Here is a 12,312-nt window from a genome sequence, read left to right on the forward strand (position 1 = left end):
TGGCCCAGTAGATGGGACTTGGGCTCTACCCCGTACTGGGAAGTCCTGCAAGGAAGGGGTTGGCAGCAGTCCCCTGCTCTCCTGCGTGAGGTTCCTCGCTGGTCAGGCTGCACCCCATATCTGTGCCAGACTCACCTTCCCTTCCCCACACAGGGTGATTTGAGAATGCTGCTGGGACATGTCAGGGGCAGCTCCCAGGGCCCCCCTTACATTTCTGGGGAGTCCCACTGGCAGCCAGTGGATGGGTGAGGTGAGACACCTCATCTCTCAGAAGGAAAAAGCCTGTCCTCGTGCCCTGCTGGCTCCCCTCCAAGGTCTGGCAAGGTCTCCAGGAGCATTTCCTGTAGCACTGAGTGATGCTGACTCTCCCCTGAGCCCCTGTCATCACCACCAGCCCTTACCTGGGAGAAGGAAACAATAAAATCATAAATGTTGAGGAGCAAAGTAACAGGCGTTTCGGCATTTGCTGCCCTTCACCAAGTTTATTTGGATGATGAGAGCTGTGAGACACCTGCCTTTCTGTGGGGACACCAAATGTCAGCTCCTTGCTGCTGGAGGCAAATAACACGATGAGTCATCTGCGGGGCAGATAATGAACGTGCAGAACGAAAGGCAAAGGCAAGGGCTCAGTTGTGGGCAGGACCCAGCCCAGCCACGTGTGCAGGGTCAGTGACGTGCAGCCTGCTGGAGTCAGCCTGACACCCACAGCGTCCAGGCCTTCTGCTGGTGGGACAGTCTGGTCTCCAGGAAGACACTCAGAACTACAGTGCCTTTATTCCAGAAGAAAAGGAAGATGAGATGATGAGATGAGATTGAGATGAGATGAGATGAGATGAGATGAGATGAGATGAGATGAGATGAGATGGACCCTCTGGGGAGGCATGGACCACACTTCTGAGTTTGGGTGCTCAATTTGCCTTCTGTCTCCAAGACCATCAGATAAGCCTGAAGGATACACCCTCAGGAGAGCCAGCTTGGGTGCTGCAGAGCCCTCACGCTGGCAGACCTGGCAGGGACCTGCCTGGCTGTTGGCAACCATGGTCAGACCCAGCATTCTACGAAGCACAGTGTCACCAAGTTCCTGCAGCCGTGCAGTAACAGTCTGGGACTCAGGGAGTTCTTCCATGGCTAGGTTGGCTCTCCACGGCTCCACGTGCCATCTGGTGGGATGGAGACCAGGCCTGTAACAGCCATAGAGGTGTACGCAGGCAGATGGGCACGGCTGGGGTTCCTGTGGTGCGTAGCTGATCCCAGCAGGTCTCCACATGAGCAGACCTCCTCTGGAAACCTCTGGTGCCTCTCCGCATGGTGGGGGCAGTCCCGTGGGAGGCCAGACCTTCGTTCTTCAGTGCTGTAGGGGTTTAAGGTGCTCAGCATCACTGAGTGAGTCTCGGGCTGCCAGTCCCGCTGGCAGAAGTGCAGGGCACTGCAGAGCGGACAGCCCTGACATGCTCCTGCCACGCTCCCAAACGCAGCCAGGCGCCTACACCCACAAGAACAGGAGCAGGGCAGCAAGCCCCAGGGCAAGGGTGAGGACGATGAAGGCAATGGCCGCAGCCCACAAGGAAGGAATGTGCCCCTTCACCCGCGCTGGAGCCTCCGCCGGGATCATGTTGGTGAGGTTCAGCATGTACCCCAGCGTCCAGCCGACACTGGCGCTCCCCGCCTGCCCGAGGAGAGAGGGGACAACGCATTAGCCCTGCAGGAATGCCACACTGAAGATGCGTGCCACACCAGGACGTGGGGCAGGCAGGGCTTTCTGGAGCGTGGCTCGCACAGCACCCCAACGCAGGGAGCTGGCTCTTTTCCCCGCTGCCGCCTCCACTCCTACCCACAGGCTGGGTTTGCTGCCTACCTTCATCTGGAAGATGATGTTGTTCCAGCTGGTCTCGTTGAACTTGTAGGCATCAAGGAGGAGTGTGAGGATGTAGTTGGCGTTGGCACAGTATTTAGGCAGTCGGTCAGGGTTCTCTTCAGGGTAGCTAGAAGACAGCTGGGGTGGGGACATGTTTGGGGAGGAAGGGAAGTTATTTGCAGGCAATTTCCATGCAAGGACAATGCTCTGACGACTGCTGCACAAGGGGTAATGGCTCTGCAGTCACCAGCAGCCAGAAAAAGACTTCTGGATCCGGCAGGTATTTTGAATGTGTCCACACAATGCAACTCCTTTGAGGAGGATTTACACTCCACATGGAAACAGAGAAACATATTGGAGCTCCTCCTGCCCCAGATTCTCCCATCTCAGCCTCTTCATGCAAGGAGCTCCTTCTCTCTGCCCCATGGTGGACCTGGCACATCTCTTGGCCTTATCCATCCCCGTTTGACTCGTCTCCAGAATGGTGCCAGCAGCTGGCTCTCCTCTCACCCTCCAGTGCTACAGACCTACCTCCATCCCCAGCTCCTCTGCAGGAGGGGAGATTTTGCTGCCTTCACCTGCCCTGGCTGCCCTTTTCCCAATGTTGCATGAGCAAGGAGGGCCCCCAAGGGTGGGTGCAGAACGTTCCTGGCTCCCACTCCTATCCCCCTGCCCCAGGACCCTTTTGCTTGTGAAGTTTCCCCACAGCCTCCCGTCGTGGAGAACATACGTCTTCCCAGCTTCTCGTGCAGAAATGCTCAATGGTCTCCCTGACAGTGGCCAGCGACTGCCCCTTGGTGAGGTTGAGAAACTTGAAGTTATAGTAAAAGGCAGAGAAGGCCTGAAAGACAAGAGGCAGAAATGCTGTTGAGTTACAGAGGGGACACCCCCCCAGGTGTCTGCCCCCACCTCCCTTGGAGCAGGAGGTAGGGTTTGTCCTTCGCTGGATTTGTCCCACCCTCATATAGTCCCAGGGCATTGCCCCAGCAGAGATGACGGGCTGGGCTGCAGGTTCCTGCTGGCTGCAGCAGCTCTTCAAGCACAAGCAGAGCCTTGCCTGAAGGCCACTGGCTAAGCTGGTATTTTTTTACTGAAAACTTGGTTTTTGACTAAGCACCCGTTTTATTAACGTGATCCCATTTGGAGAGCTGGCAGAAAAACCAGTCAGCAGCAATCCCTCGTGTGCCCTGGGGCAGTGGTAATTTGAGAGCTTCTTGCCCCCATTCTGCTATGGGGAGGTGACAGTGCCATGAGGCATGGGGGACACCACAGCACTGGGGGACACACTCTGCCCCTCTGCCCGGGAGGCGGGAGGATGGGATTTGTCTTACAATGAACCGCCCGCTGATGGGGGGCTGGTAGACGCCATCGAAGGTGCAGTCCTGGCGCTGGCCACACGCCGAGAAGTTGAATAGCTTCTTGATGGCATCCAGGCACTTGCTGGCATTGCCCCGGCCCTCCAAGGTCACATTCCTGTCACCCAGAGTCAGCCGCATGTCGCTGGGGTTAGTGCAGGGGCTGGTGCGGAAGGAAGACAGCGAGACGGTTTCAGTGTAGTCTTTTGGGTAGCAGGGGTGATCAACTCGCGTGCTGGAGGACGACTCCTGGGAACAGCAAAATTGCAGGCTGCAGCCTCCTCCAAGCCCTCTTGGTGGGATTTCTGGGCAGCAGGGTTCACCCAATGCTGTCCCCAAAGCCATGGGTGCAGGCATCTCCCACCTCCTCAGCAGGGAAAGACCCTTCTGCTGTTTAATCCTAGTCTTGTTGACCATCTGCAGTCCCAGCCTAGGCTCAACATCAATTCTCGTTCTGCTTTATCTCATTCCCTCTCCCATGTAGGCAGACCTATTTCAGGGACCCACCATGTCTCTCACCTGGCCAGCAGGATCATGATTTGGGGCATGCAAAGCCCTCTCCACCCCAGCTCTAACTGTTTCTAGCCCCAGCCCCAGCCAGGGACACCACCTGGGTCCTTCGTGGCTGTGCAGCGTGAGCAAACCCTTCTGGCTCTCCAAGGCTGCTTCTCCTGGCAAGGGACAGCTCCATGGAGACCCTCTTCCCCTCTGACCTTCCAAAAAATGGCCTGAGGTAGATCTCTGGTTCACTTTTCTCAGATCCATGCAGTCACAGAGTAGTTGAGGTTTTGGGGGGAGCTATAGGGTCCCTGTGCCAAACGTCTCCTTAAAGCATGACCAACTAGATCGGGTTGGTCAGAGCCTTGTCATGTCAAGTTCTGAATATCTCCAAGGATGGCGACTCCACAGCATTTCTGGGTTCTATTCTGATATTTGACCATCCTTATTGGGAAAAATTTTTCCCCTGCATCTGGTTGGAAACTCACATGTTCCAGCTTGAGCCTGTTGCCTCTTGTGCTGTCACTTTGAACCTCTGAGAACAGCTTTGTCCTGCCTTTTCTACACCCTGTGTGAAGCACCTGTGCACAGCCTGCCCCTTCTGATGCTTCCCATGCTCCTCTCCACCTCTGCCTACCCATGCTCCACAGACTCTGTACCTGCTCTCAGTCCCTGCTGATGCCTCTCTGGAAGAGCAGTGCCTGTTCTTATTTTATGCATTAACAAGTCTGTGGCTGGTATCACGAGAGCAGAGTCCAATTACCCCCCAGTTCCCCTCTCACCGTAATTAATTCTTTGGCCAGTCTCTTCAGCATCTCGTTCTGCCCGTAGCAGAGGTAGCTGTGTGTATAGATGTTGTAGTTATAGCCATACAGTGTGAGCTTGAAAGCTTCCTTCCAATTTATCACTGAACTTCCAGGCATAAAGCTGATTTGAGTGGATGCTCCTCCAAGATCCAGTGCCCCAAAAATGTCGGCCGCCTCTGGACGAACCCAGGTGTGTGATTTGGGGGAGTACTGCCAAGGGGAGACAGGAGAGGGAGAGGGGTATACACAACTGGGCTTACTTGCCCTGAGCAAAATTCTCATCCCATTGAAGTCAATAGGGTTTTGTTATTAAATTCCCCAGGTATTCAATTCAACTATTTCTGTTCATGAAGCCCCACTGCCCTCCCCGCCCAACCAGCCTGGCCATTTATCAGAGCCAGAAAAAACAGAGATTGAGCTGTCTGATGGTCAAGATGTGCCACCATGCTGGGGCTCATGTGGCTCTGAGTCACCGCTCCCCTGAAGAAAGTGCTGGTGGGGACCTGGCTTGGAGGGGCTGCCCCTCCCAAAGAGCAAGGGGAAGGACAGAAGCCCTCCGGCAGCCTCCACAGGAGCCCAACAGTGCCAGCACCGCTCTGAGCTGTGGCACTGCTGGGACAGAGGGTGGCAGGAAAGAGGTTTGGTTCAAGCTTCCTTCAGACTGGCATGGAGAACCAAATGTGGGGCATCACAGTGCCACATGGAGATGAGACGGACCTTCCCAGGGCAGCGAGACAAAGCCCGGCAGGAGCACACCATCCCTGTGGGGCTACAGGGCCAACCTGGTTGGCCCCAAGAGACCCTGTGTCCACACGGTGTGGAGATGTGCCCTTAGCTTTTAACAAGGACGCCCACATTCCTGATTTCTTCCCCTGCTTTCACTGTGGGCAAGCCAGAGGATAACCGGCTGGTTCCCCACGATCACTCTCAAAAGCCCAGATCTTTCCTTCTGTGCTTAGCTGACTTCAGAAAAATCAGAAAAACTCTATTAGCGAAGCAATGGGTGTTTCACTGTTCTCCCACCTTAGTGAAGGAATCCAGCAGGTAGTTGATGGTGATCCAGCCATAAGCCCCCTCCTCCTCTCCTGTAAGGATCCGAGCCCCTTTGAAAGCCACGGGGTACTCTTGCAGGGTTTTAGCAACTTCGGCCAGGACTCGGTCTGCTGCTGAGCTGTTCTGTTCCCTAAGAAGGACTCAAAGGTCAGGACACAGACCGAGCTACATCAATACTACAGAGGAAACCAAAGGAAACAGTTTTTTTTTTTTTCCCCAGTTCCACATACTCCTGTTTTTGCAACAAGCAGTTTGTGAGAAATGATGTCTCCTGCTACATAACTTTGTCAAAGCTGGTCCTGAATCCCAGTTTGGCATCACAAATCTAGGAGCAATAGCAATCTCTCCCCTCCAGCACAGGTCAATCCTAGTCACATAAAGGTTTGCCAGGCCCCCTTTTCCCTACCAAAGTATTTTCATGGTGCTGGAGGCCAGAGGTGATTGTGCTGCAAACTCCAGGTTTGAATGCCACCCCCTGACTGCACCAAAGCCAGGGCTGGCTGCAGAGCTCAGGTGGGTCTTGTGGGAAGCTGCCAGCCTGGTTCCAGACCTCAGAGTAGCAGAAGATTTCTCAGGGCTTGCTGGCATGGGCTTGTTCTCTGAAGCGAGTAACCTTCAGGCTGTGACCAGGGAAAGGGTCAAATTGCCAGGGCACAGAAATGATGTTAGATATCCGCAACTATAAAACCAAGAACCATGAAATGAGGGTTGACACTTCAAGAGAGCTAATATGGGCTGAGGAAAGGTAAGGGCAGGTCCTGCAGCACCCTGTTGCCTCCCACCTCTGCTCCGCTCCCCCATCGGCACCCATCCATTTGGGCAGATGACACATCCCCTGGTGGCATCTCAACTCCCTTGTGTTTAAGGAATAATGAAGAGCAAACAAAGAGCTCTGAGAAGCATGTCTTGCTTAGAACTGGGCATGGAGCACCATCCTGGGACGTGGGGCCCCGGGATGCCAACAGACACGTCCGAGAAGCCTCTCTGCCCGGGGGCCAATCACTCAGGACAGCTCAGCCACCTGTATGTGCCCACCAGGCTGCCTTCCCCCCACTCCCCAGTCGCTTGCTCAGGGCAGCATGAGAGAGCTGGGAGCTCCTGGCAGCCTGGCCCCATGCAAGGACACTGTGTCCTGGCAGTGGCTGCTTGCAGCTTGGTTGCTGCTCTGTCACCCCCGCACCCCGCAGTGGTACCTCACCTCAGAAGCCTCATGCCTGCCGTTGCTCCTAGATAAACTGGGACATCCCTCTGTTTTGCAGCAGGAACAACCTTCAGGGCTTTATCCAGGCACTCCCTTAGAGAATCACCAGCTTTCGGGGGGTCATTGGTGTAGCTCGATATGCCTTGCCCTGGAAGAGAGTTGGGCTGGGACAGGCTGACAGGAAGGTCTGCAGACAGGGATGTGGGAGCAAGATGCCACACAGGGCCACACACCTCTCAGCAACAAAGGGTGCTTTTCCAGGGTCCCCTGGTCCCCCAAGACCTGATTGACCCATGCTTACGTTCCTCTCCTATGGCTTCCCATGTCTCCCATGCTTTCAGTAGTGTTCCCAGCTCTATGGGTGAGACCTTTCCCAGTCAGGACAGTAGAGTGGACAGCTGGGGCCGGTCCAAGGTGGAGGAATGAAAATCTGGAGCAACACCAAGGTGCTTCAGTCCCACCAAACCTGTGGGCACTCCATGGTGCTGGGTGCCCTCCAACCATGAATGAAGCCAGTGGGGAGTCAGGGACCACCCTGCCTGCAACCAAGTTTCCCCACCAGTGATAGCCCAATGGACAGAGCTCCCCAGCATGGACAAGCCAATAAGAGGAAGGGCCAGGGCATCCCACCCACCACACGAAAACACAGGGCAACACAGGCAAACACAAAGCCCACAGCAGCGGGATACTGACCCTGGACATCGCAGGACAAGGTCTGGCTGACCATGCCAGTGTCGTTCTCCTTGTCTGAGTCCCACTCATAGACAAACAGAGAGGTGTGGGACGAGCCTGCATCAAACACCATCCCATACTGGAAGGGAAAACCAAGACATCACATTGGTGGGAGGAGCAGCAGCCTGCCCCTGGCCCCACCATGATCCTGCCAGGGTCGTGGTGCCAGAAAATGCCCCAAAAAAACATCTCTCTAAGACACAGCTCTCTGCACCAGCAGAGCAGTGACAGTGTGTTGTCTCAGCAGGGGTATTTCTTACAGCAACTGAGGGACTTCTTCTTTCCTTCTCCAGAGGTGACTGCAGCAATGGCAGCTCACACAAACATTTTCTTAGTTGTTTCCTTATACTTTTTTATTTTCTTTCTTGGTTACATACCTTTTGTGTCTACACTGGCCCCACCCTGGGTCCAGCAACTCTCCTGTCTCCAGTGCTCTCTGCTGTCCCCATGGCCGCACCAACCTGGGCAGAGACTGGCAGGGCCATGCCAGCCCCAGTCCAGGAGCACCCAGCCACGTGTCTCTCCACCGTAAATCCCTCCACCTCACCCTAAAACTGTGCCAACCCTCTTCCAGCAGCCGGGGTGGGATGCCAAGGTGCAGGGGAGTGACAGGGAGGAGCCATGATGCTTGTGAGTGGGTTAGGATAGGCTGATGGGGGCTGGCAGGAACAAAGGCCATGTGAAGGTGTATCACCCTGGGGTGGGGTGCCCTGGGAGGGCAAAGGGAGTGAGGCAGGGCTTTGCCCTACCCATCTGCCCCAGGTAATCTCAAAACATGTCAAATGCTAGTGCCTAGTTTCAGAGGAGGCTTCCCTTCCTGACTTCATGGTGGCCAGGCTGCATCTCCTCTTGAGATGGGAAGAAAACACCCACCCAGCTACTACAGGGCAGGTCCTACTGAACCGCCCTTCACCTCCGAACCCTGAAGATGAGCCATTGTCTCTGAGCACCATCTCTGCAGTGGTACTCAGAGACCTTCTTTTGGGCTCACCTTGACCGTGGCTGGCAGGGTGACATCTTCAATCCTCACCAGGCAGAGAACCAGGGCAATGATGGAGAATGCGATCAGCGCCCCAACTATGGCAGTGATGAAGTGCTTCTTGTTAGCAAACATCATGGTGAAGGCTCCTGCAAACTCAAACCCAGGAGAAAGGTGGTTGGACATGGCCAGCTGGGAACACTGTTAATCAGTAAGAGCTGTAAGAAGATCAGCTCCAAAAGGTGTCCCCAGGCTGACACTATCTCACGCTGTGTAACTCAGAAATCCTGGTGGGTAATCAGATCTTCCCCCTGAGAAAAGCAATACTAGGATAAAACAAGGGGGGTGCTGGAGGCAAGAGGGGATGGTTGCCCAGCAGCCTGGCACAGCCATGATGGAATTGCAACAGTCCTCCACGTCCAGCTCACCGCTACGGGGAAGGATCAGGTCCAGGAAGAGCAAAAGGAACACTGCACCAGAGAGAGGAGGGCCAAAAACCTCAACGGGGGATATTGTAGAAGGGGACAGTGATTTCATCTGGCAAGATGTAAGTAAGGTCAGCTCACCTGCTGGCACTCCCAGACCTGTGCAATCAATTGGGATCGCTTGGAGCTTTCTTGTGAGTCCTTGCTGTGGGTCTGGGCTCCTCCACTGCCCTCAGGAAATCCAGCTTGGACTTGCTCTTTATATACTTTAGAAGTGGATACTGCTTGAAAATCTTTTTCTCATTATTTTATCTCCGACCTCATCAGCCTTAGGCGAAACTCTCAAATCTCAGCTCTCTTCTTTTTCTTACAGGTGTATTTATGACTCAATTCCGCATCTTCCTGACACTTTATCTTCAGGCAATTAGTTCCTCCTCCTCATTTGAATGAAGTCGGACATAGGAGCCCTGCAGCAATTAGCACACACCTCTCCCTTTAACCCTTGTCTTCCTGCTTCATGGTGCTTTTACACACACACACATTTCTGGTCTCTCTTGATTCTCACTGGTCTTAATATTTCCGTTACAAGTATCTACAAGGTCCGTAAGAGGTGAGAGTGGTATTTCCAGTGCCCAAAATCACACACAAAGTGGTAGGTGCCTTGATAATAAGTTTGATTACAGTGAGAAGGACAATCACATCAGAGGAGGAGAAGGATGGCCCTGCTGGGGTGGGGGGTGGATTGCAGCAACACTTGCTGAGCTTTGCAGGGGAGACAGGAGAAGCTGGAAGGGCCAAGACATCTTCATGACCCAGCAGAGACTTTGGTCACCTCTTCCCTGTGTGTGACCCAGCTTCAAGCTGCTCCTGGGCTGGGGAAACCTGCAGACATGGAACCCCAAGGAGAGCCAGGGCGGTGAAGAGGACTCCGGACTCCAGCAGCCTCCCCTCACTCCGGGCAGCTGTGGAGGCTCAGCGGTGCCACAGGGTATCCCACCCCAGCCACAGAGCCCAGCACCCCTGCCCTGGAACTGCTCTCTCTGGGCAATACAGTGGAGCTGCTTCTTGCTGATTCAGCTCCCTGATAAGAGGCTGCCAGGGCTTTCATGAGGGCAATCTCCATGGGTGATCTCAGTTCCAGCTGCCTTATCTCAGCTGAGTCAAACATAGTGATGCCAGAACGAAAATGCCTGCTGGGGAGCCCTCCTTAAATTAACCTTCCCAGAGCACCTTTCCCTGCTGCTGGAGGGACAGCGGGTTTGGAGGGATGGTAGTTTCAGAGCTCCCACTACGTACACTGAAAGTACCACCCTGTGGAATCGGGGTGCAGCAGCCCCTGGGGGCTCTGTCTCAGGTCACATCTACCTGCAGCTCGCACCGAGCTGGGTGCCTGTGCTGTACCCTGCTGCTGGCCAGGCCTCACACCTCCAGGCTGGTCCCTCTCCCCAGAGGACATGGCAATGTCCTTTGCAGTGTCTCTTGTGCTGGTGGGGTGGATGCCCAGAGGGTCCCACCACTCTTGCATTCCCTTCTCCACACAATGTACAACCTTTGAATTCCCATGGCTTTGCTGGAAGGAGGTGAATCAGTGTTTGCTGCCTTCCCAGGTCTGGAAACCCCCTGCTGAGGGCACAGGGGCTGTGCCAGGGCTGTCCTGAGCAAGGGGGACTCATCCACACACAGGACAGAGAGGCACCGATCAACCCCAGTCCCTCCTGGACACGCAGCCCTGTGCAGTGGCTGTGTGCACCCACAACCAAAAAAACCCTCTAGCTCCTGCCTCCAAACCTGGGCTGAGCAAGTCTTCAGTTTATTTTTCCTCATCCTTCCATAGAAACTTCCAGAGGTTAAGTAATAATATCTTAATTGCTTCTTAAGGCAGAAGGACGGATAATAATTTCCCAGCTGGGAGGGAGCTGTGATTTCCCTTGGCTTGCAGTGACTCCATCCACTCATCCCAGGCAGCAGGACAGTCTGAGCTGTTTCTCTCTCTGTTACCAGGAAATTGGGTGTCTTTGCCAAGCTCAGCCCTTTGGCAAAACTCCTGCCACCAGCCTGGAGCAAGCCCTGCTGGAAACTGCCCTGGTCCATGTGAGCACAAGGGTAGTGAAGAACAGACCTTGTCAGGACACAGCAGCCAGTGGCCATGGTGCATGTCAGGATCTCCTGGGCTGCCAAAAGAAGGGATGGATGGAAGTGCCCCAGGTCTGTATCCAGCCTGGAGCTTGTCCCAGTAGGGAACTGGGGTGCAGCTGGGATCACATGTCAAATGCAAGCTTTGCACTGCTTCCATGTCCACCACTGCAACTTCTGAGAGCAATGGACCTGTCATGAACATGGTGAGGGGGACAACACACTCAGGCAGGTGGGGACGTGTACCATCACAGGGACACATTGCCCCATGGTCCCACCCACGGTCTGTGGCCCTGTCTCAGGGATCCTGTCCCTCAAGGAGCTCTGTTCACTCCAAGGGGGCCTTGGAGCAGCCCTGGTGCTCTGGAGCTGCAGGAGTCCTCAGACACATGTGTCCCATGGACCTTGTCCTAGCAAGGATGGCAGGACCAGACTAAGCCCTGGTCCTGAGATGGGCACAGCCCCAGAGGGCTGGAGGCCAAGCTGCCCTGTGGACACCACTGTAGCATAGGCAACTGCACCCAGCAGTGCTTTCCTTGCCATGAGAGCAGTGTTTGTGGTGAAACTGGCTCCATTGCCTGCACAGCAGCTGTACATCTCATAGCCATGAGTGTGGCCAGGAGGCATCCCCCATCCACTGGAGCCCTTCATCCACCTTGGGGTCCCGAGCATCTACCTTCCACTTTGGAGGAAATGTGGATGAGCAAAAGCAGTTTCACCAGCTCTTTTCTTGAGCAAACAGCTCGTCTGGGTGCCAAAGGCCTGGCAGGACTCGGGGCAGAGCTGTGGGATGGGGCTGTGCCCAGGCAGAGGGCATGTGGCACTGCTGGGTCTGGGCTGATGGCTTGAAGAAACTCTAGTTTGAAGGGAGCTCCTCCATCTGCTCCCCCTCCCTGAAACCCAGTGGGAGCTCCAGGGCTCTGAGCTGCCCCAGCCAAGGGAGACCAGGAGCCCCCATTCTCCCAGCACCCTCTTTCCTGGGACTGGTCTTCCGTCCTACAGACCCCACGGACCAAGGCAGATTCAGGGGTGGGGAGCCATGACAAAGGCTTTGCTGGGAGAGGTAATAGTATCTATATATAATTCAACTATAAAATCCAATAAAAGTTGCTACTTCTTCAATTTATGCTAGGTATTCCTGAGGCAAGTCACAGGTAATGGCTTAATAATTTTGTTGACAACATCCTCCCTACAAAAGCTTTAGGGCAACAGAAGGATAGTGCTGGGAGGAGGCCTGGCAGGCTGGGGGGAGGCAGAGCCCGTGAGCCCCAACAG

The 12,312-nt window shown here is 54.8% G+C and overlaps 1 protein-coding gene across 2 annotated transcripts; it reads right to left on the reverse strand.

Annotated features, from left to right (window-relative positions):
• Positions 1-528: 528 nt before the first annotated feature.
• LOC106892500 (ectonucleoside triphosphate diphosphohydrolase 8-like) lies at positions 529-9,179 on the reverse strand. 2 transcript variants are annotated; one of them, XM_014949725.1, is made up of 10 exons: positions 9,046-9,179; positions 8,492-8,628; positions 7,462-7,579; positions 6,766-6,916; positions 5,538-5,697; positions 4,491-4,724; positions 3,187-3,459; positions 2,586-2,696; positions 1,856-1,993; positions 529-1,351 (listed from the first exon to the last, which is right to left on the reverse strand). In XM_014949725.1, the coding sequence occupies exons 2-10, from the start codon at positions 8,615-8,617 to the stop codon at positions 1,346-1,348; spliced, it is 1,317 nt and encodes a 438-aa protein (XP_014805211.1). In that variant the 5' UTR covers positions 8,618-8,628; positions 9,046-9,179; the 3' UTR covers positions 529-1,345. The 2 variants fall into 2 exon arrangements, with proteins under 2 accessions (XP_014805211.1, XP_014805210.1); XM_014949724.1 differs by having other exon boundaries at positions 529-1,666.
• Between the last annotated feature and the right edge of the window lie 3,133 nt (positions 9,180-12,312).

Source organism: Calidris pugnax, unplaced genomic scaffold (assembly GCF_001431845.1).
Source record: "Calidris pugnax isolate Ruff unplaced genomic scaffold, ASM143184v1 scaffold192, whole genome shotgun sequence".
In the NCBI taxonomy this organism is placed as follows: Eukaryota; Metazoa; Chordata; class Aves; order Charadriiformes; family Scolopacidae; genus Calidris; species Calidris pugnax.